At 35.2% G+C, this 25,549-nt stretch overlaps 1 protein-coding gene across 3 annotated transcripts in view; it reads left to right on the forward strand.

Moving 5' to 3' along the window:
* SLC36A4 (solute carrier family 36 member 4) overlaps positions 1-25,549 on the forward strand; it is an 84,456-nt gene that overhangs the window by 15,558 nt on the left and 43,349 nt on the right. The window contains exons 1-3 of one of the 3 annotated variants that reach the window (XM_072611388.1): positions 16,555-16,744; positions 17,420-17,543; positions 23,381-23,471. In XM_072611388.1, coding sequence (XP_072467489.1) covers positions 17,422-17,543; positions 23,381-23,471 — 213 coding nt within the window. In that variant the 5' untranslated portion in view covers positions 16,555-16,744; positions 17,420-17,421. Of the gene's footprint in view, positions 1-16,554; positions 16,745-17,419; positions 17,544-23,380; positions 23,472-25,549 lie in introns of those variants that run through there. The other 2 variants (XM_072611389.1, XM_072611387.1) reach the window with 2 other exon arrangements.

The following is a 25,549-nucleotide window of genomic DNA, read 5'->3' on the forward strand; positions in this document are numbered from 1 at the left end:
TATAATACACAAAAGAAAAAGACATAGTCATTGAGCTTGAGCAGCTTTTAATTTTGTTGGGGAGATATGTGAAAAAGATCTAAGAAACAGTATAAGTAGTGAAAAGAGTACTAGATTTGGAGTCAGAGTGCATTCATTCAATCCTAGTTCTCCCTCTTCCTCCTATGTAGTCTTGGGCAAGTCATTTGACTGCTTTTGGCCTTAAGTTTCTTCAGCTGTCAAATGAGGTTGAGATTAATAGATATCTAAGGCCCATTCAGCTCTAAATTTGTGATCCTGTGGGTTGTTGTTTTTTTTAGGGATTCTTTTCAAATATGAATTGGACTAGATGGTGTTGAGGTCCTTTCCAGTCTGAGGTTCTGTGATTCTATAATGGACCAACTAAATTAACAAGTACAGAGTAGATAACTGATGATTAGTGTTCAGTGAAATTAATCAGGGGAAAAAGCTTGGGATTGAATTTTGAGTAGGTTTTTGAGGGATGAGAACAAAGAAAAAGGATATAAACTGATGTGAAGGACTGGGAAGGTATTCTTGGGGAAGGTGAATGCCATGTGTCTTAACTTAAAGTCATAATAATGCCTTTCTAATATCTTTCCTTCCACTTCAGTTTAAATCTATTTTTTATGAGCCTATCTTTAGGAGACGGTAATAGATGTTACTTAAAACAAAGCTACTTAGGAGAATGAGGAGAACATTATACACTGTAACAGCCACAGTGTGTGAGGACTGTTTTTGTTTTTTTTGTCCCAGCAATGCAGGGACCTAAAACATTCCCAAAGGCAAATTGCCATCCACATCCAGAGAGAGAACTATGGAGATGGAATGCAGAATGAAGCAGACTGTTTTCTCCTTTTTTACGTTTTGTTTTTCTCATGGTTTCTCCCATTCATTTTAATTCTTCTATGTAAGATGACTAATGTGAAAATGGGTTTAATAGGAATGCATGTGTTGAACCAATATAAAATTGCATGCCATCTTGGGGAGGAAGGGAGGGAAGATAGAAGGGGAGGGGGAGAAAACTTGGAACTTATGGAAGTGATCGTTGAAAACTGAAAACAAATAAATTAATAAATTTTTTGGAAAAAAACAAAGTTACTTATATGCAATCATTCTCTAATTCATGAATTAATTATAATCTAGAAGTAAAGTATTTGGAATTTGATATTGGAAAAATAGTTTTCCTCATGGAATGTGGGCTATGAATTTGTAGTTATAATAAAAGAAGTCCACGTTTATTTACCTGAAAGATTGCAAAGTGTTACACTCACAACCCTTCCGTGAGGCAGAAAGTTCAAATGTAAATGTTCTTGTTTTTCAGATAGGAAGACAGACTGAGGAGCTCTAAGGCTGCACACGGGTGGGATCTGAATCCAGACCCCTGGTTATTAGTCTTGTATTCTGGCACAAGCACGCTGGCTCCTCAAATCCTCTTCAATCCGTACTGCTGTTGAAGAGGGGGCCGTGTGGTGAAAGTGGAAGGACACGTTTTCTTCTCCTTTCTTAAGTATAGTAAAACACTCATTTCCTTAGTGAAGTTCATCTTAGAGAGGTGTTGATAGGAAGACAGTGATTCAGTTCATTTGCATTTTCTAGAAATGTGTAATGACTAATCCCCAACTCTCCTAGAAATGTTTGTTTTTAAATGAAGATGCTTATCAATACAAATGGACTTTCAGTTGATTTGATACGATGGAGGTGGGGGAAGACTGTCAGATCCATTCTTGTTGACAGCTTGTTTTCTATTTCCATTTCTAAACTTTCTGGTTCTCTAAAATCTCCAAGATTTCCTCCCCGCCCCTCGTCCCCCACCCCCCACCCCCGCCCCACTGCCGTCCTTCCCTCCCCCATCCCCAGCTGCTCTCATAGGAGTAGTAGGGTATGTTCCACTCCTTAGGGGATAAATTTTCTATTTGTCTTAAACTTGTAAACTATAAAGTGCTATTCCAATATCTTATTGTGTCAAAGTGACCTGAGGTTCCTTTAGGCTATGTACAGGACTAAAAGCTTTCACAGGTCTTATCTACCTAGAAAATCTTCAAGTATGAGCTTAGTGTACAGGGTGTGTTTGTCATTTGGGAATTTGCCTAACTGACTTCAGAGAGGCTTATCACGAGAGGTTGATCATGAGGAAATGAAATTTCTGGGCTATAGAAATTCATGAAACCTAAGTGTTGAGGAAGTACAAGAAGCGTCAGGGGATGGAATACCAAACCAATTTTTTAAAAAAGGAAATTTTGAACTATTGAAAAATCTAGGCACCTCTTATTTAGGATGTGAAAAAAATAGTTCTGATAATTAATATATTATTAGTAATAGCAACTGTGGCAAAGTGAGGTATTAGGACCTAGAAGTGGCCCAGTTCCCTGTAAAATCTAAAATATGCCAGAAGAAACAATAATAAAGAGAACCAGATGAATTGGTTATAAACTCCCCATTCAGTCAAGGACTACACGGAAAGACTGCCAGAATAATACTGAAGCACAAAGCAGAGACAAGCTAGAGCCAGAAGTGTGTTGAAGGTGGCCTGTCCACTGCAGGAGACAGGACTAGATGAGCATCCAGGTATTCTGGGCCCAAAATACAGTAGAACACAATTTCAGATAACTTTCAGAAGACAGGACTTACTCATAGCCACCAAACCCAAGATCATGTATGGCCCACCTTCAGTACAGATATACATTTTGACCCAAGCCCAAGCCCCTAATCCAGAAATTGAGAGAAGAGATAGGGTGAACAGAAGAAAACTCCAAATACAGTGAAGAAATACTATACACAGAAGTTTATGAAAAGAATGCCTTGGTCACAAGGACTAAAAGAATACTGTGAAGAACTGAGATAAGATAAAAATAAAATAGCTAAGGAGGGAAGAATGTTAAGGAGAGTTAATTTTGGAATGCTAGGTATTATACAGTATCCAAGAATTGAACTCCCTGAAAATTAAGGCCAAACACAAACAATGATGCCATGGGACATAAGAACCAAAAGACTGAAGAAAAAACAGAAGAAAATGCAAGACATAAACAAACATCAAGGAGAAATAATCTAAGAATCATCAGACTAACTGAAAGTCATGATCAAAAAGAAAAGGCCTGGATATCATGTTTCAAAAAAATAACGAATAAAAACTTCCAGACCTCTTAGAACCAGAGGGGAAAAAAATGATTACCCCCCCTCCTGAAAGAAACCCTGAAATGAGAACTCCCAAGAATATTATAGTCAAAATCCAGAGTTTCCACATAAAAGAAAAAAATATTGGAAGTAGCCGAAAAGAAAAAGTTCAAGCACCAAGAAGCCATAGTCAAGACACACAAAACAATTTACATCCAACATAATTGAGGTGAAGAGAGCTTGGAATATAATACTCAAAAGGGAAATGATAGAAGCTTATTACTAAGAATAACCTATCTAACAAAATTAAGTAAAATCTTATAAGAAAGAAACAGATATTTAATGAAATTCTCCTTTTGAAAAATCTAGAACTGACTGATACTTTAAAGTGGAAACAAAGAAGATAAAGAGAAACATAGAAAGGTGCACAGATATGATCAATTGGAAGAGATGGTGTGAAGATGAATTGTTTTTATGCTGAAAGGAGCAGAAAAAACAAGTTCATCTCAGAGGCTTAATGTTTTTAAGATTCATAGGCAAAGTACCCAGGTGGTTTTGCTCTGTTTTAATTGTCTTAGGAAAAGAAGGAAATTGGATAAATAGTATATTTAACTGGGGAGGAAAGGAGAAGGAGGGTGAGGGAAATCTAGCTCTCATAGTAGGCTATATGAAATACAAAAATAGAGGAAGGGATGTGGGGAATCTCACTTTCATCTGAACTGAACAATTGTGACACTGATTTAATTGTATATTTGCTTCCATTCTATTCTCTTGTATATTTTTCCTCCCTTTGTCTACACTCCCATATTTTCAAAGAATAAGAAGATAATAAAAGTTTTCCTAATACTTGTGATTTATAGAATCTATTAGTATTTCATTTCTCCTTTTCCACTTCCCTCACACTGGATTACAGGCATATAAATAAGAATGTACAAATAACCACACACGTGTGTATGTTATATATATGTATATGTGTGTGTGTGTATGACAGTGAACAGTATAGCATCTAAATACTTAAAGGAAAAATTAATTGAACTGCAAGGAGAAGTGGTAAAATGATAATATGATGGGATCTCTATGTACTCCTTCCAGACTTGAACTGATCTAAGAAAATGATAAAAATAAAATAAAGACCTGAATAAACCTTTAGAAAAATTAGAGATAATAGATCTCTGGATCTCTAGTAATTACTGAATGGGAACAGAAAAGAGTTTATGCATTACCCATCATTATATGATAACTTTGCAAAAGTTGTATTGAAACATACAAGTTTTGTTGTATACTTGACTGTATTGAAACATAAAAGTCTCAAAAAAAACCAATTTAAAAAAGAAAACCAAAAATATTAAACATCCTTTGTGGGCCACAGGACAATAAAACTATATCCAATAAATGACCTCTGAACTTCACAATCCAGTGCAGAAAGGCAGAGATAATCAATGCATCCTTGTCACATCATAATGCAATAAAAATTATATATAATAAAAGGCCAGGGAAAGATAAACCAAAAATCAATTGGAAACAAAATAATCTAATCCTAAAGAAGGAGTGGGTTAAAGAAGAAATCATAGAAACAATCAACAACTTCATTCAAGAGAATGACAATAATGAGACAACCTACCAAATCTTATGGGATACTGCAAAAGCAGTTCTTAGGGGAAGTTTTATATCTTTGAATGCCTACATAAATAAAATAGACAAAGAGGAGATCAATGACTTGGGTATGCAGCTGAAAAAGATAGAAAAAGAACAAATTGAAAATCCCCAAGTAAATACCAAATTAGAAATACTGAAAACCAAAGGAGAGATTAATAAAATTGAAATTAAGAAAACTATTGAATTAATAAATAAAACCAATAGTTGGTTTTATGAAAAAACTAATAAAATTGATAAACCTTTGGTCAATTTGATTAAAAAAAGAAAGAAGAAAATCAAATTACTAATATCAAAAATGAAAGGGGTGAACTCACCTGCAATGAGGAGGAAATTAAAACAATAATTAGAAATTACTTTGCCCAACTTTATGCCCACAAATACGATAATCTAAACAAGATGGATGAGTATTTTAAAAAATACAAATTGCCCAGATTTGGAGTTGAATAGAAGAGAAAGTTGAATACTTAAACAACCCCATCTCAGAAAAAGAAATTGAACAAACTATCAATGAACTCCCTAGGAAAAAATCTCCAGGGTAGAATGGATTTACAAGTGAATTCTATCAAACATTTAAGGAACAGTTAATTCTAATACTATATAGACTATTTTTGAAAATTGGGGAAGAAGGAGTTCTCCCAAATTTTTTCTATGATACAAATATGGTTTTGATACCTAAACCTGGAAGAGACAAAATAGAGAAAGAAAATTATAGACCAATTTCTCTAATGAATATAGATGCAAATATTTTAAATAAGATTTTAGCAAAATGAATACATCATCTTATCATGAGAATAATACATTGTGATCAGGTAGAATTCATACCAGGAATGCAGGGCTGGTTCAGTATTAGGAAAACTATTAGCATTATCGATCATATCAACAACAAAACTAACAGAAACCACATGATTATCTCAATAGATACAGAAAAAGCTTTTGACAAAATATAATACCTATTCCTATTAAAAACACTGGAGAACATAGGAATACAGGGAACTTTCCATAAAATAATAAGCAGTATCTACCTAAAACCTTCAGCAAGCATTATATGCAATGGAGATAAGTTAGATGAATTTCTAATAAGATCAGGGATGAAACAAGGGTGTCCATTATCACCACTATTATTCAATATGGTACTAGAAATGTTAGCTGTAGCTATTAGACAAGATAAAGAAATTGAAGGAATAAGAACAGGCAAAGAAGAAACTAAGTTATCACTCTTTGCAGATGATATGATGATATACTTAGAGAATCCCAGAGACTCAAGTGAAAAGCTACTTGTAATAATAAACAATTTTGGCAAAGTTGCAGGTTACAAAATAAATCCGCACAAATCTTCTGCATTCCTATATATTAGCAACAAAGTCCAACAGCAAGAGATAGAAAGAGAAATCCCATTTAAAGCTAGGGTAGACACTATAAAATACTTGGGAGTTTACCTGCCAAAACAAACCCAGGGACTATGTGAACACAATTCCAAGAGACTTTTCACACAAATAAAGTCAGATCCAAGTAAGTGGAAAAAGCATCAGTTGCTCATGGGTAGGCCGAGCTAATGTAATAAAAATGGGAATTCTACCTAAGTTAATTTACTTATTTAGTGCCATACCAGTTAAACTATTAGATAATTATTTTCTGGGGCTGGATAAAATAATATCAAAATTCATCTGGAAGAACAAAAGGTCCAGAATATCAAAGGGACTAATGAAAAGAAATGCTAGGGAAGGTGGCCTAGCGCTACCAGACCTCAAATTGAACTATAAAGCAGAACTTATCAAAAGCACTTGGTACTGGCTAAGAAACAGAAAGGTAGACAAGTGGAATAGACTTGGGACTCAAAACACAGTAGGCAAGGAAAATAGCATGCTCCTGTTTGATAAACCCAAGGACCCCAGCTTCTGGGAAAAGAACTCACTGTTTGACAAAAATTACTAGGAAAACTGGATAACAGTGTGGTGGAAACTAGGCATAGACCCATGCCTAACACCATACATAAGAATAAAGTCCAAATGGGTATACAATCTTGGTATAAAGATTGATACCATGGACAAACTGGAGGAGCAAGGAATAGTGTATTTATCAGATTTATGGAGAACGCAAGAATTTTTTACTAAAGAAGAGATAGAAAGCATTACAAAATGCAAGATGGATAATTTTGATTACATTAAACTGAAAAGTTTTTGCACAACCAAACCCAATGCAACCAAAATTTGGAGGGATGTAGTAAATTGGGAAAGAATTTTTACAGCTAATTTTGGTGATAAAGGCCTCATTTCTAGAATATATAGAGAACTGACTCAAATGTACAACTATACAAGTCATTCCCCAATTGATAAATGGTCAAAGGATATGAACAGGCAATTTTCAGAGGAAAAATTAAAGATATCTATAATCATATGAGAAAATGCTCTAAATCACTTTTGATTAGGGAAATGCAAATCAAAACAACTCTGAGGTACCACATCACACCTATTAGATTGGCAAGCATGACAGGACAGGAAAATGATAAATGTTGGAGAGGATGTGGGAGAGTTGGAACACTAATTCATTGTTGGTGGAGCTGTGAGTTCATCCAACCATTCTGGAGAGCAGTTTGGAACTATGGCCAAAGGGCTACAAAAATGTGCATACCCTTTGACCCAGCAATATCACTACTAGGACTGTATCCCCAAGAGATCATAAAAATGGGAAAGGGTCCCACATGTACAAAAATATTTATAGCAGCACTCTTTGTGGTTGCCAAAAACTGGAAATCAAGGGGATGCCCATCAATTGGGGAATGGCTGAATAAATTAGGGTATATGAATGAAATGGAGTACTATTGTACCATAAGAAATGATGAACAAGAAGACTTCAGGGAGGCCTGGAAGGACTTATATGATCTGATGCTGAGTGAAAGGAGCAGAACCAGGAGATTTTTTGTGCTTTGTGCACAGCAATGACCACAGTGTGCAAGAGTTTTTTCTGGTAGACCTGGAACTTCATAATAACACAAGAACTTAAAAAAAAAAATCCCAATGGTTTTCTAAGACAAAATGCCTTCCACACTCAGAGAAAGAACTATGGAATTCATTTGCAGAATGTAGCAGATCATGTTTGTGTGTGTGTGTGTGTGTGTGTGTGTGTGTCTGTGTCTGTGTCTGTGTCTGTGTGTATTATGTTTTGATTTGTTATGTGATTTCTTCCGTTTATTTTACTTCATCTACATAGCATGACTATAGTGAAAATGTATTCAATAGGAAAGTATACGTAGATCGTATATAGAATTGTATGGTGTCTTGGGGAGGGAGGGAAGATTGTGGGGGGTAGGTGTGTGGGGGGTAAAAATCTAAGTTTTATGGTAGTGAGTGTAGAACATTAAAAAAAATAAATAAAAGAAAAAAATTTTAAAAAAAGAAAATGCTAAATCACACAAAAAAAAGACCTCTGAAGACTTAAACAGTATTTGGAGACTAAATAACTTAATACTGAATAATTGATTGATCAAAGTATAAATCATAGAAATAACAAGAAATTTCATCAGAGGAAATCACAATAGATAACATACAATACCTTCCCCCAAAAAACAAGAAGACAAATTAGTGATTGAGCATGCAGCAGCAAAGAAAACCTAAAAAAAGCAGAAATGACTTCCCCAATTAAACACCAAATTAGAAATTTTGAATTATCAAAGGAGAGATTAGGAAAATTGAAAACAAAAAAGATCTAATGAATAACACTAGGAGCTAGCTATTTTCAAAAAGCCCAATAGCTACTCTGATTTTAAAAAGAAGAAAACTACATTGTTCCTTTAAAAATTAAAAAAGATTTTAAAATGCTTAAAAATGAAATAAAACTATTTGAAAATATTTTACCTAATTATATGCCAACAAGACTGATAACTTAAGAGAAATTGCTGAATGCTTACCTCAATACAAATACCCAGATTAACAGATGAAAAAATGAATAAATAAATGACCCAATATCAGAAAAAGAAATTGAACTAGTTGTAAATGAACTCTCAAAAAAAATATCCCCAGGACCATGTAGATTTGAAAGTACATTCTATCTACATTCCATGAACAATTCAAATAACACATCACCTATAAAGATAAGAAAAGAAGGGGTTCTTCTAAACTGTTTCTATGAAACAAATGAATTCTTGACACCAAAAGCAGAGAGACAGAGAAAGAAAATTGTAGATCAGTTCCTTAATGAGCTAGTGAATCAAAAAAATTCAACAAAATGATAGTGAATAGCCTGCAGTAACATATTAGAAAGATTAAAATGACAGTACTACATAAAATAATTATTCAGCGCCATAGAGTTAAAATACCAAAGGATTACTTTATAGAGCTAGAAAACAAAAATAAAATTCATCAAGAGGAACAAAAGTTCAAGAATTTTTCAGAAATGATGAAAAAATGCAGATAGAAGGGGGTTAGCAGTATCAGATCAGATACACTAAAATAACAGTCACCAAAATGATTAAATATTAGTTAAAAAATAGACTTATCAATGCAACAGATCAGGTACACAACATATAAAAGAGGAGAAACACCATAGTATCGTGTTCAAGAAACTAAATCACCCCATCTGCTAGAATAAGGACTCACTATTTGACTTTCCTTCCCCTTTCTCTCCCCAAACTTCTTGAAACTACACAGCAATGTGGCAGAAATAAAATTTAGATCATCATATCATATGCCAAAATAAACTCTAAATGGATAAATACGTAGACATAAAGAATGACATTGTAAAGAAATTAGAGTCAAGGAAGTTAACCTTTCATACCTATGCATAGAAGAGGTTGTGAGTGAATAAGTGAGAAAGACAATCACAGAAGATGAAATGGACAATTTTTGTTAATTAAATTTAAAAGGTTTTCATGAACAGGACTAATGCAAACAGAACAAATATTAGAATAGATACAGAAACTGGGGAAAATCTTTATAGTTTTTTTGTTAAAAGTCTCATATTCAAAATATATAAGGAAGTTATTCAATTTTTATAAGCATGAAAGCCATTGGTTAAAAGATATGAAAAGGCAGTTTTCTAAGGAACAAATCCGAGCTGTCAATAATCATGGAAAAATTCTTCTAATAACTAATAATGAGTGAAATACAAATAAAAGTACCTTTGATGTTCTGCTTTACACCCACCAAATTGGCAAAGAAGATAAAAAAAGGAAAATGACATGTTAGAGGAGCACACTAGTGCATTGTTGGAAGAACTGTGAATTGGTCTTACAATTCTGAAAAAAAGTTTGGGAACTATGCCCTTAAAGGAACTAAATTGTGCTTTCTCTTTGATCTTGTAATACCAGTATATAACCTATACCCCAAAGAAATCAAACAAAGAGGAAAAGAAACCATATGGGTCCTTTTGTACAAATGTATAAAACTTATTTATAGCATCTCTTTTTGTAATTTGCAGAGAGCTGGAAACTGGTTCCAGCTTATTTGGGAATGGCTAAATAAATTATGATATATGAATGCAATGGAATATTATTGTGCCATAAGAAATGTTGAAATTAATGGTTTTAGAGAAATTTGGGAAGACCTTTATGAAGTGATACATATGAAATGAACTAAATAGGAAATAGGAAAACAATTTGTACAATGTTAACAACATTATAAAGAAAATTTACAAGATTTAAGAACTTTGACCAGTGCAATGACTAACAATGATTCCAGAGGACTGAGATACATAGTATGCTCATACTATCCATCTCTTGACAGTTAATTAACTCAAGATGCCAAATAATGCATAATTTTCAGGCACAGCCAATGTGGAAATTTGTTGTGCTTGAACCTATAAATTTATTACAAGGGTTTTGTTTTTCTTTTTCTCTAATGCAGGTAGAATAAGCAGGGTGACAGGGATAAACTAGCCAAAAAGAAGAAGGAAAAAAGAAAAAAGATACAGAAAAAGAGAAAGAGATAAGGAAAGAAAACAAAGGGTGAAAACAAAGGGCAGAGATTTGTTGAGGTATCTTTAAAAAATTCAGAGAGGAGAGCAGAAGAAAGGCTAGAAAAAAGTGTGAATAAGCAGGAGAGTTTTGAAAACTACAGGTTGAATTTATAAGCTTAAAAGGAAAAACAAAGAAAGTCTACATAATATATATCTAGAGTTTCATTTGTAATGTTCTTTTTTTCTCTGCTACTATGTATACAAAAATGACCATTTTATTTGGTATGTAAGTTCTGAATAAAATATTTCTAAATCATTAATTTAGTATTAAATTAATTTGATGAATCACCAGCAAAAAGATCAAGAAATGCATTTTCATGCTTTTTATTCACTTATTAGTACCTTCCTATTTAGATTTTACTAAACTTTCAAAGTACCTATAGTTATTGTCCAATTTTCTCTCAACTTGATGGACAGGGTCATTTGTTTTTTTTTCCCGTGGTAATTACACAGAAAAAACGTATTATCTCTGCACATAATAAGCTGAAACTATAAGGAATACAAATTTTGTTTTGATGCAAAATCATATGCCTTAGAAACTGAATTTTAGAATGACATAAATTTTGCTTCCTTAACAATATTCCTGGGAGAAAAAAATAAAATTAATCAAGTAAGAAAAAGAAAATCAGTAGGATGATTCTTGAGTTGAGTAAAACTGCACTTCATTAGTAGTTTTCTAAGCATGAATTGAAGTTGAGTGATGATCATCTTAAAGGCTTTCTGTGGCTGTATATATCTTCTGTGGTGGTCCATTAACAATAAAAACTACATTATTGACTTTCAACATTCATTTGTATTAATATTAAATGTATTTTCAGATGTTTTAGATGTTAATATTCTCATAAAGAATATTAAGAATAATTTTCTCTTTTAGTGTCCATATTCTTTAAAAACATAAGGAAACTTACCTTTGTTCCTAATGAGATGGTTTCTTTAGCCAATGTGATCTGCAGGACTCTGTGCTTCAAATGATAGGACTGATGGCTTCTCTGGAATGTTAGGTAGTGATGACTATCTACATTGTGAGGATATAGTGTACTAGATACTTTCCAGAACATAGTGCCCAGTGCCCATAGGCAGAAAGATTAGATTTCTAGTAACCATGACATTTTGGAGGAGTTGTCAGAAACAAACTGAATTAATTTAAGAATGTAAACAAATGTTTATTAAGCAGGGTTCTGAGATAGGCAGCCCATGAAGAAATCTTTTACTGGTGAGAGGAGTGAGATGAGATGGCTTGATGTGAACAAAAGGTAAGTGTAATACTAGGGAGGGTATAAGGACAATAAAGAAATGCAAAATACTCTTAAGAAAATTTTAGGTTCAAGAAAACAGTTTCATTAGAAGGGCTACATTCAAGGATGGTTTCACAGAGCTGATGGCACACCTGAGTTGAGCCTTGAAGGAAGGGTAATACAGGTTATAAGAAGCAGAGATGAGAAGGAAGGGGTGCCTTCCAGGAGTTTAGCCTGGAAAGTAGGATGTATTAAGGGGAAATGTGAAATAAAACTGGATTGTAAAATGAACACAAGTTCTAGAGTTATTTAGACCAGACATCATAAATTCCAAAGTTAGGCTTCCAAAAGCCTCATGTCTAGCCAAGCCATCTATGGTCATGTGATTCACAGCTCAACTCCTCAAAGTCATATTTACATCTCATATTTAAACTAATGGTTTATAGTAGTCAGTTCATCAAAATGATATAATGTTCCCAGTTAGTCTTTGGAGCTATTGAATAAGCAGTTTCCTGTATCAATTTCAATATATGTTTGATACATTAAGAACTTCTTATGAAAAGGTATCCATTAATTATATAGCCCATTAAGTTAAGGACTTAGCTGGTAGCATGAAGAAATTTAATAATATCCTGATGAACATTTTCACTCTTTTTACTATAATATTGAATATGCCTGTTATAAATGCTGCCAAAATTTTAGCTTTCTGAAAAACTTGTATAAGACATTATTGCTAGCAATTTTTTTTCAAATTAGCTCCATAAAAAAAATCTGAGAATCACAACTGCAGTTACAAAACTTGGAGATATCATAAATTCAACCAACTCCTAGTATGGGCGAGGAAGCTGAGACCCAAAGAGGTTAAATACTTAATACATTCCAGTGGTTCTCTGTAGCCTCTAGGATCAAATATAAACTCCCATTGAACTCTGAACAGTCCTCATAAATAGCCCCCAACCCACCTTCCTACCCTTATTATGTTAATTATTATTATTATATTATCCCCCTTCCTACACACTATAGCCCAGCCAAACTGGCTTTCTTTCTTTGCCTTACACGTGATACTTCTTCATCTTCTTTATGCCTTTGTCCTGACTATCCCTTGTGCCTTGAATGCACTCAAACCTCACCTTCATCTTTTAGAATCACTTGTTTCCTTCAAATCAATGTTCAAATAACACGTTTTGGAGCAAGTCTTGCCAGATCCTCCCTCTAGGTGCTAGAGCCCTCTTCCTCCTAAAATTATCTTTTTATGCATGAATGCACATACACATATATATTATACAAATTTGTATACACCCGTATAAAATGCACATTTATCTTCTGTACACATCTGTCTCCTGAGCTTCAATTCTGTACTCCCAACTAGATATTTCAAATTTGATGTCCTATAGACACCTTAATCTCAACTTGTCCAAAACTGAACTTATTTTCTTTCTCCACAAACCCTTTCCTCTTCGAAACTTCCCTATTTCTGTTAAAAGTACCATGATCCTTCCAGTTTCCAAGTTTTGTGATGTCAGCATTATCCTTAACTTCTCACTTTCCCTCACCCACACATCTACTTATTTGACAAGCTTGCTGTTTCTGTCTTCACAGCATTGTACCCCTTCTTTCTACTTGTATAGCTATCACGTCAGTTCAGGCCCTTGTCACCTCTCACCTAGATTATTGCAACAGCTTCTTAGCTTCAAGTCTCTCACAACTCCAATCTACTCTACACATTGCTGCCAAAGTAATTTTCCTTAAACACAGAGCTAATGGTGTGACTCATCTACTTTGTCTGCCCCTACTTTGTCTACCCCTTTCTTTTGCCTCTAGAGGTCAACTATAAATTTTTCTGTTTAGCTTTAAGAGCTCTTCGCAACCTGGGCCCAACCTCTTGCCAGCTCATTATACATTACTTGCCCTCCAGCATTCTACACTCCAGTTAAACTGGCCTCTCTGTTCCTCATACTAAATACTATCTCCTATCTCCATGCCTTTATACCTTGTCCTTCATGACTGGAATGCACTGTATTACCTTTTGTGTATAGAGTTTCTCTTTTCCTTCAAGAGGGAGCCAAGTACCACATTCTACATGAAGTCTTTCCTGATTTCCACAGTTGCTAGTCTCCTTCACTCCCAAGCTACCTCATATTTACTTTGTATTTATTCACTTTATATTTCTGTTGGATATATTTTAACATATCCTCATTATTTTATACATTATCATATAAGTTCCTTGTGAGTAAGGATTATTGCATTCTTTATACTTGTATCCCCAGTGCTAAACCCTAGCACTTTGCTTGGTGTATAGTATTATCATTTGTATTATCTGAATATGATTGTTGTTATTATTATTAATCTGTAAGTGAAGGAACATTATTCTGAGTATACCAAAAAAGGAATGTTGGGTTGTGGCGGGGCGGGGGGGTAAGAGTTCAGTTATACCACATAACACAAATATGGTGAGACAGTTCTATTACATCAACCTTTTTCTTCCTTCTCTTTCTCTTTTTTCTCTCCTTTCTTATGTATTGGGCATATGGAGGACTTGGAACGGGGTCACAGAAAAATGACGAAAAATGTTAAAAAACAAAAAAAGAATTTGTTTTTTTGAAAAACTTCACTAATTTGTAAAAATTCACATTTAGATTAAACTTTTCCTTTGTTCTTTTCTATGAGAGAATGTATTAAAATAGAAATTATTTGAAAAAGATTAGTTAAAACTATTCTTTAAAAGCCTAATATTGGATGTCATGTACTTTAGAACTATATTCTCCATCTGTTAGGTTCTGGACTACTAGTAGTTCAGGGTCAGATTGGAAATGTTTACTACCATAGGTCCTTTTAAAACTGGCTTTTTCTCCCTCTAACCTCTCTACCCCCACTTTCCCAAAGTCTGTATTAGTGGAATATTACCTGGAGCAGTAAAGGATATATGTTTGTTTTATACGTGTGTGTACACAAATTTTTTAGAATGATTATTTGCTTACAATTGATTGTGCTATGTCTTTGAGGAGAGTACAATAGACAGCAAACTAGATAAAAGAAAACTTCCAAAAGTTTAATTTATGAAAATTCAAATATACTTTCTTTAGAAATAGTGAAATAGGGCTGATATTCCTTCTATTGCTTTGGGTTTCTCCTATCTGATTCTTGATCAGTGATTTCTTTAGATTTCCTGTTCAATCAATAAACAATCAGAGAGTATTTATGGGATTATGATGCAATAAATGAAACAATTCTTGTGTAATTTGTGGCAGCAAGCTAAAGTGAAAGGTCACTTAAGAGAGCTAAAAGACATAGATATGAGAACCTGAGACTGCAGTGGAGATCATAATAATGTTGGAGGTTAGAGTATAGGCAGTATGGTGAAGAACTGCCTGGGAAATAGTGTGGAAACCTAGTTCCAAGCCCTAATTAACCCCATTTTAAATGTGATAAAACTGGACAAAGAGAGGTAAAATAGATTACCCAGTGTCAACACAGTAAATTATTTTGCTTACATCTGTAGCTTATGCTCTCAGGTTATAATCCAAATTTGTGCTCCCACTGTTAAATTAATGGATCCCCAGAACTTGCCTGCTAGATCTCCTTGGGTTGGAATTGTCTTTCTAATACTCTAGTTTATAAACCCCCATCTACTTCCCATCATAATTATTAAGAATCAGTTTAGTCTGCCACTACTAGATCTGTATCCCAGAGACCATAAAAAAAGGGAAAAGGACCCACATGTACAAAAATATTTATAGCAGCTCTTTCTGTGGTGGCAAAGAACTAGAAATTATGATGGGAATGCCCATCAATTGGGGAATGGCTGAACAAGTTGTATATGGATGTAATGGAATACTGTTGTTTAATAAGAAATGAGGAGCACAGGTGGATTTCAGAAAAACCTAGAAGAACTTATGTGAACTGATACTGAGTGAAATGAGCAAAACCAGGAGAACATTGTACACAGTAAGAGCAACATTGTACAGCAATCAACTATGAGACACTTAGCTCTTCCCAGTAATATGATGATCTTAATTCCAAAAGATTTGCGATGGACAATGCTATCTACATCCAGAGAAAGAACTATGAAGTCTGGATGCAGATGGAAGCATACTATTTTCACTTTTTGTTTGTTTTTTTCTACTCATGGCTTTTCCCTTTTGTTCTGATTCTTTTTTCACAGCACAACTAATGTGGAAATATGTTTAACATGATTGTACATCTGAAACCTATATCAGATTGCTTGCTGTCTTTGGGATGGGGGAGAGGAGGGAGAAAAGGAGGGAGAAAAATTTGAAACTCAAAATCTTACAAAAATTAATATTAAAACCTGTCTTTATATGTGATTGGAAAAAGTACTATTAAATGTGAAAAATTAAAGAAAAAAGGGGAGAAAAAGAATCAATTTACTCAGCCAACCTTAAGTAGTTTTTAGAAAGGCATATTTACTAAAGTGGTACAGTTAGAGCAGTTGGTATAAAATAACCCCCACCCTTACCCCTGCCACACTCTATTATCAGTACAGATAGAAACAAGAGGAAAGTGAACTCTAGCTTAGAGAACATATGTAGTAAAGGAATAATTCACAGCTCTTGGTGTCTGAGAGTTCTTTTCTCCCCTTTATGAGGTGTTCAATAAGTTCCTTTAGACATGATGTAAATTCTTTGCTGTATTCTTTGTTTTGCCCCTGATGAAGTTATAACTGTTAGTGCTGCTAAGATGTGGATGGGAAGATGGGAAGACCTCTAGACTCTGAAGTTCATGAGGTGCTCCCTTTCATTGGGGAAGGGAAAGGAGATTAAGGCAAGGCAAAGGTGCTCTTTTCTCCCTGAATGACTTGGGGTGGGAATATGGAGTAGAGAGTTACCTGGAACACTGTCTCCACATTTTCCACTCATTGGAATCTATCTCCACCAGATACTAGAATAACTTGCGTTCTGAACTGGTCTTCAAATTCTTAGACCATTCACAAGGCATGATGACCAGCTTTTCTTAGCAAATCTGCATGTTCTTCCTGTGAACATTACTAGTTTTTCAGTGATTGATTATTTGGTTGAAACTTTCTCTTATCTCATTAAGGTGTCAAAGATTCCTATCATTTACTTTAAATAGGAGGGGTGGCTTGATTTACTCAACTAACCCATGCTTACACATATTTTAAGACTTTATTGATTACTTTTAACCCAATAGATTCATTCCAACAAATAACCCCCATTCTACCCCAAAGTATGTTCCCTATAGGAGGTAAGCAAAACTATTTTAATAATGGTTGCAATGAATGGTACGTGTCACTTTCTATTTGGGGGGCATAATATTTGTTATTAAAAAGGAAGGCTATGTCCTTTAACTTGAATAAACTGGTTTCTAGCTGTTGTTTTTAAGTTTTATTTGACCTGAGCAATTTGGAAAATTACTACAAGAAGTAGAAGAAGTTAGGTTTCTTAATGTTCATACAAAGCTCACAAATGTTCTTTGTTTTTGTTTCATAGATATGGAAGTAATGAAGCCTTTGATAGATGAACAAAATTTAGATGGCACATCTGATGAGGAGCATGAACATGAGCTATTGCCAGTTCAGAAACATTACCAAATTGATGGTCAAGAGGGCATTTCGTAAGTATGGTATTTTAAAGACCTTTCTTTGTATTTTACTTGTTCTTTTTTTTTCTTTTTATGCTTTTAAACTGATTTGGAGAATTATTTAAATAGAATTAATGACTGAGCAAATCATAGCAGTTACATTTATTTTAGGAAGGTGATTGAAATATCATAAAATCAGCTATAAATTTGTGCCACTTTTATTGATAAATTTGGTTGTGTGTGGCAAACATCAGACAAACCTACAAAGCACATAAAGCTATGCTAAACCTCTATTCTTTTTGAGCCTCCCACACCTCTCATTCCTCCCACTCTTTCTTGATAATCTTTTGTTGTTTCCATCTTGTCTGATTCTTCATGACCCAATTTGGGATTTTCTCAGCAAAGATACTGGAGTGATTTGCCATTTCCTTTTCCAGCTGATTTTGTAAAAGCAGGCACCTAGGTGGTGCAGTGGATAGAGCACCAGTACAGGAGTCAGGAGGAACTGAGTTCAAATCTCACCTCAGACACTTGGCACTCACTAGCTGTGTGACCCTGAGCAAGTCACTTAACCCCAGTTGCCTCATCCTGGGTCATCTCCAGTCATCCTGATGAATATCTGGTCACTGGATCCTGATGGCTCTGGAGGAGAAGTGAGGCTGGTGACCTGCACAGCCCTCCCTCCCTCCAAACAAAGTCAAGTGCAAGTCATGTCATTATTTCAGTGATGGCATGGTCTTCTTTGGCAACAAAAGACGAACACACAATTTTGTAGAAGAGGAAACTCAGGCAAATATCATTAAGTGACTTGCCTGGGGTTATGCAGTTCTTAAGTATCTGAGACCAGATTTGAACTCAGGAAGATGAATTTTCTAGATTCCAGGCCCAGGACTCAATCCACTGCCCCACCCAGTTACTCTCTTGATAATCTTAACTTTTACTAAAGAGAGAAAATTAAGGTCATTTGCTGTGAATTCCTTCCTTTCTCCTAATTAGCTCCAAGGCCTTTGTCATCATATATTATTCTCTACTCTTTTCCTCTAACCTCTGAAAAAAATGAGGCCCATCTCCTTCTCAGAGACAACTTTTCTAACTATCATCTCTTGTCTTCTACAGTGGGTTGCCTCCTCAATCAAAACACCCCTGCAATCTCCACTTTCTCCTTATCTACTGGTTCTTTCCCTACTTCCTTAAAATATTTGCAAATTTCCTTAAACTTTAAAAAAGAAAAACAAACCAAAAAATCTTCAGTAGATGCTAGTATCCCTTCTAGCTATCATTCTAAATCTATTACCTTTCTTAGCCAAACACAAAACATGTCAGTACTTGTTTCTTCCACTTCCTTTCATGTCACACCTGTAATCTGGCTTCTTACTGCATAATTTAAGTGATTGCTTTTTGATATCTTAATTGCCAATCTGATGCCCTTTTCTCAGTCCTCAACCTTCTTGACTTCTTTGTTTGTTTGCTACTATTAACTATCCTCTTCTTCTAGATACTTCACCTCTCTGAGTTCTTCTGATCTGTTTTCTCATGGTTCCTTTTATACCTCCCTGATCACTCTTTCTAAATCTCCTTTGCTTGGCCCATCGTGCATATCCTGCCCTCCCACTGTTGCTATTATACCCCAAGAATCTTCCCTTGGATCATCTCTTTCTCTCCATATTCTTTTTTGGTAACCTTATTGACTCTTATGCATACAAGACTATTTTGTGGAGAATTTGTATAAAGCAGATGTTCACATGGTGATCAGAAGAAGCAATACAAAGACATTCTCAAAGTTTCTCTAAAGAACTTTGGAATCAGTTGTGAGACATGGGAGACACTGGCACAGGACCATCCAACATGGCATGCCCACATCAAAGAAGGTGCTGTGCTCTATGAGCAAAGTAGAATAAAAATAGGTCAAAAGAAACTCAAGATGTGCAGATTTAGAGATATCTCCATCCCAAATGTTTATGTACATTGACCCCAACATCGTGATATCATTTTGGTCCTCTTTGAGCACATAACACAAACAGCAACAGAACTAGCTGTCCCCTATGCCTAGAATACACACCATTCTCACCTCTGCCTCATGTGCTCCCTATATTCCTTTAACATATATCGCTCAAGAAGCTTTTCCTGATTCCCCTTTCCACCCAACCAGCTGCTAGTACTACCTTGTATTTAACTACTTTGTGTTTATATGTGTTTATTCTACATGCTTTCAACTAAGAATCTTGCCTAATATTTCACTGAACAAATGGAGACCATTCACTGAGAGCTTCTTCTTCTTCCCTCCTCCTCAACTCACATCTCCCAGGTGCCTTCTGCTGTTACCTCTGCCTTCATCCTTGTCTCCTGCAGAGAAGTGGTCCTTCTCCTTGCCAAGACAAACTCTTCTACATGGACAAGTGATCCCATTCCATACCATTTTCTCGAGCATATTGTTTCCTTTATCACCCCCACTCCATTTCTTCTTATCTTCATTTTCTACTGACTGCAAATATGCCCATTTCCCAACCCTATCCTTCCACCCCCATCCTCAAGAAACCCTCATTTGATGCATCCGTCCATCCTTACCAACTATCATCCCATGCCTCTTTTCCCTTTTGTTGTTAAACACTTTGAGAAGGCTGTCAACAATATGTGCTTTTCTTCTCACCCTTTTTTTTTTACTCTAGACTGACTTCCAATATCATCATCAACCAAAGCTGCTCTTTCCAAAGTTACTAATGATCTCTTAATTGCCAAATCTAATGGCCTTTCCTCAATCCTCATCCTTCTTTATCTCCCTACATCTTTTGTCTCTGTTGATCATCCTTTTCTACTTGATGTTTTTTCTCTATAGGTCTTTATGACACTATTCTTTCCTGATTTGGTTCTTCTCCTACCTAGCTGACTGCTCTTTATCAGTCCACTTTGTTGGATCTCCCTCTAGGCAATATCTGCTAACCATATATATCCTCAGAACTCTGTCCTGGACCCTTTTCTCTTAATCCTGTATGCTATTTCTCTTGGTGAGATCTTATCACCTCCCATGAATCCCATGGATTCAATTATCTTCTCTATACTGATGATTCTCAGATCTACTTATCCAGCCTTAATTTCTCTGCTGACTTGCCATCTTATATTTCTAATTGCCTTTTAGATATCCCAAACTGGATTACTGTAGACATCTTAAATTCAGCATGTGCAAAATGAACTCCTTATTTTCCCCGCCCCACTTCCTAACTTTCCTATTACTGTGTTTTTTAAATTCTCCTCTCCCATCCTCATCTATTGAAGAAACAATATAAAACCCAATATAAACATGCAGTCAAGTAAATGAATTTCTTCATAGCCATGCCCCTCCCAAATGCTTTACTCTGCATTCTGAGTTCAAAAGTATGGAAGTTTTTCCTACTACTATGGAGGATACCACCATCCTCCCATTCACCCAGGCTTGCACCCTAGGTGTCATCCTTGACTCCTCACTTTTTTTCACCCTTCATATACAATCTGTTACCAAGACCTGTCAATTTTACCTTCTCAACATCTGTTGTCTATTTGCCCCCTTCTCCTTTGATTCTGCCGCTATCCTAATGCTAGCCCTTAACTTGAACTACTGCAGTAGCCTGCTTGTTGGTCATCACCCTGCCATAAGTCTCTCCTCATTCAAGTCTATCCTCCATTCAAATTGTCAATAAAGTGTCATCTTCCTAAAGTACAGTTCTGACCAAGTTACCCTCGCCTCCCCTTCCCCACCTTAACTCTATTGGCTCCCTTCCACTTCTAGGATCAAATATGAAATCCTTTGTTTGGCTTTAAAGCCCTTCATAACCTCCTCTCTTTCATCTTTCCAGTCTTACCCCTTAAACTTCATCATACTCTGAAATCTAATGACTTACCTCCTTGCTGATCCTCAAACAAGATATTCTATCTCCTAACTTAAGGTATTTTCACTTGCTTTCCCCCATATTTGGAAATCTCTATCTCTTCATCTTTGTTTTCTGGCGTTCCTGACTTCCTTTGAGCCCCAGCTAAAATCCCACCTTCTATAAGAAGCCTTTTCCAATCCCTCTTAATTCCAGTGCCTTCACTCTGTTGGTTATTTCCACCTTATCTTATCCATAACTTATTTGTATGTAGTTATTTGTATGTTTTCTTCCCCAATAGACCATGAGTGCTTTGAGAACAGGGACTTTCTTTTGCCTTTCTTTGTATTAGTGTCTGGCACATAGTAGGTGCTTAATAAATGTTTATTGACTGAATAATATATCAGCTTCTCTGAATGTAATTTCTTTGAGAACAAGTGAGATGCTACAGAAGCAGCATTGCTTCTGGAATCATAGGATCTGAGTTCATATCCTGCCTCTGCGTGATGGAGGGTATGTCATTTAATTTCCCTGGGCCTATTTCTTCAGTTGTAAAATGAGGTAGTCAGATCCTATGGCCTCTGAGATTCCTTATAGCTCTTAATCTGTGAGCCCAAAGAGATTATGAAAAGAGACTATTTTCATTTTTGGTCTTTATATTCCCAGTGCTAGTACAGACACAGGACTTGGCACATCATAGGTTCTTATGTACTCATTGGTTTCTTTCAAAGAGTCTCAGGACAATTCCACACAGTTAAAATCTCCTCCAGCTAATATTATCTCTGTTGAAACTAGTCTTTCAGCTTTTTTATTTGCATATTTTTTGTTAAAATCCTCTAAAAGAATCATGTATCAAGTATGTTTAATATAGTGGAAAAAGCAATATTCAGCAGTCTGAACATACACTGCTTTAAAGTCTTTTGTTTTACTTCTTTAAAGTCTTTTGCAGATCAAAACACTCTTTCTTCCTCTTGTAGATATCTTAAACATATAGAATAAATACCTTACAATGGTATGCCATAAGAAAATACTATCAGTTTAAAAACAAAATAATTTAAAAAATAAAACAAAATATTTGGAAGTAGTTGACATATTACTTGGGATAAGCAAATTTGTTGCAAAGTTGGTAATGCCTTGGTAATAAAGGAAAAGTTTCAGATTAAAGACTAGAGTCAAGGGGCAGTTCTCTTAATTTTATCAGTTTTCAGAGTGGTTGTATTATTCCAAGAATCACAATCTGAATTATCAGTACTGTTGCTTATATTGTCCATGCTGTTTTTGCATTTTTATTAACATTCTTAAGCTTGATTATGCATACAAGAGAGACGATACCTTATTTTTTATACCGGGCTTTTTACTTTTGTTACAAACGTTACTTGGGGTTATTTCTATCTCCCTTTAAAATCAAGAAAAATGTCAGAACAAGGTTTGATGATTTTAAAATTAGAAATATAATGTTCTGAAGCAGCTAAGTGACATAAAGGACAGAGTACTAGACTTGGAATAAGAAAACCTGAGTTTATATCTTTCCTTAGACATTTATTATCGGTGTGATCCTGAGTAAAGCACTAGCATTTCTTACACTCAGTTTCTATATTTGTAAAATGGGTACAATAATAGCACATACTTTACACAGTTGTGAGAATCAAATGAGATTACATATATAACAATTTTCAAATCTTAAAAGTACTGTATAAATGCTAGATACTAAATATGGATTTTTATTGAGCCCTTTAAGAAAATTTCATTGAAACATGGAAATGCTGACATCCTGATTATTGGAGATTCCTCCCTCCCAAGAAGTCGGGGCACAGCTAGGTGGCTCAGTGGATAGAGTACCACCTCTGGAATCAGGAGGACTTGAGTTCAAATATGACCTCAGACACTCACTAGCAGTGTGAGCAAGTCACTTAACCTTGATTAACTCTCTCACTCCTCCTACTCCCTGCCAAAAAAAACCAAAAAGATTCTATGATCCATTGATTTTCTTTTTTATTTTGAATAATTAATCTTATAATTTTCACTTTTCAGATTCATACAAACCCTTATGCACCTTCTTAAAGGAAATATTGGAACTGGCCTTCTAGGACTCCCACTGGCAATAAAAAATGCGGGCATTGTGGTAAGACCTTTTTTGTACTGGCAAGTTAAGATACACTGAATGACCTAAATTGGAAACAGAACAATTGTCAGAGAATAATATCTAGGCTTAGTTATATCAGATGTTTTTAGTCAAATGCATTTTGACCAATTAAAAGTCAGTTTTGATACGATGTATTTCACTAAAGTTATGGAAGCTATAAATAATAATGTATAAACAAACTGAAAATAAGTAGCTTTTAATATTTCTTCATCATTGAACGTTTACTTATAATACTGTAGTGCCTTGCATAAAGCAGACCATAATTGTTGGACTGAACTGAAGTTAACACTAAACATATTTAAAAGAGCATGCTTGTAACAAAGTTTAGGTTTCATAAGGCTTAATAGTCTGCCTGTCATTTTTGGTCATCAGTATTGATCTACACCTGGCATGGTAAACATTGTTTGTGCTGCTAACCTTGGGACAGTCAAATTATGAGAGCAAGTACACATTGTCAGGAAATGTATGCCACAGTCTTTTTCACCTGTTGCTACTGCAGGCAACATATAAAAGGGAGGTGAACATTCCATTAGAACAAGGGTGGGAAACCTGCAGCCTCGAGGTCACATGTTGTCTTCTAGGTCCTTGGGTGCAGCCTTTCTACTGAGTCCAAGTTTTACAGAACAAATCCTTTTATTAAGGGGATTTGTTCTGTGAAGTTTGCATTCAGTCAAAGGGCCACACTTGAGGACGTAGAGGGCCACATGTGACCTCAAGGTCGCAGTTTCCTCATCCCTGCCTTAGACTGTTGATTGTTGACTGGTCATGGTAATTTTACTAACAAATTACCTGAAATCATGATTCTGATGCTGTGTATGAATTGGGACTTGGGCCTGAGAAAGTTTCAGATCCTGATTATCTATAGATTCTGTCTTGCTTTGTGTGAAATTTGTGTCTGCTCCTGATTTCTGTTAATGGAATTGGAACCATAAGGGATAAACCTTGCCTACATGTACTTCAGATAGAGTGGACATGTAAGGAAAGGTCTCACTAATCTGTCCATGGACTATGGCTAGATGAGGTAATGAATTTACCCTCCCTCAGATAGATATCTACTAACCTCACAGATAACCTGTGATATACATTGGTCCATACTTTTGCCTATGTTGTACATAACCCAAGGGTCTCAACTGGGTCATTTACCTTTTTCAAGGAAAAAGAAGAGGGTACAATAATAGGGCAGCTGGGTATCACAGTGGATAGAGTACTGGGCCTGGAGTCAGGAAGACTCCTCTTCCTGTGTTCAAACCGAGTCTCAGACACTTACTAGTTGTATGACCTGAGGCATACAACCCTGTTTGCCTGTTTCTACATCTGTAAAATAATCTGGAAAGGAAATGGCAAATCACTCTAGTATCTTTGTCAAGAAAATCCCAAGAAACAGTCATGAAAAGTCAGACTCACCTCTGACTAAACAATAAGAACACAAAAATAAGAGAATGTAGTATCCAATAAATAAAAAAAGTTATAGTATAGATTATTTGTGTTGTAAAACTATATGTTTTCTAAATTATGAAGTTTTCTTGCTAAAGAATTATGTTCGCACATGTCAGCCAAAGAGAAAGATTGTAATTCTTTGTAATTTAGCAGGTAGCTGAACTTGTTTGCTTATTTTAGGGATATTTTGGGAAAATTACCTATGAAATATTGGAATAATATTTGACTTTTGTTTACTAATTGTTTAAAATATTATGATCTCACTGTACAAGTAATTTGTCTGACAGATCGACCTACTCCAGTCTAGAACAACTTTCATTCTTTTGGCTATATGAATAAATATGAAATTATGAGGATGCTTTGACTATTTTTCAAAAACCCTCTTTTTTCAATTATTAGGAAATTACCTATGATAAAACTCTTTAGTCTGATTTTTAAGCATGTTTATTAGAAGAGAAAGTAGAGATAGAAAAATTCTTTCTCAGTTGCTTTGGCATGCATTGTATACTATGCCAGTTTGATGCAGTATTCAGCCCTTTTAAGGTAATTTAACATGAAAATGATCCTACCACGCTGTGGTTCTGTTGGTAGGAGCCTATGATGTTCTTTGACTTTCATAT

The sequence above is a fragment of the Notamacropus eugenii genome, chromosome 5, assembly GCF_028372415.1.
Source record: "Notamacropus eugenii isolate mMacEug1 chromosome 5, mMacEug1.pri_v2, whole genome shotgun sequence".
In the NCBI taxonomy this organism is placed as follows: Eukaryota; Metazoa; Chordata; class Mammalia; order Diprotodontia; family Macropodidae; genus Notamacropus; species Notamacropus eugenii.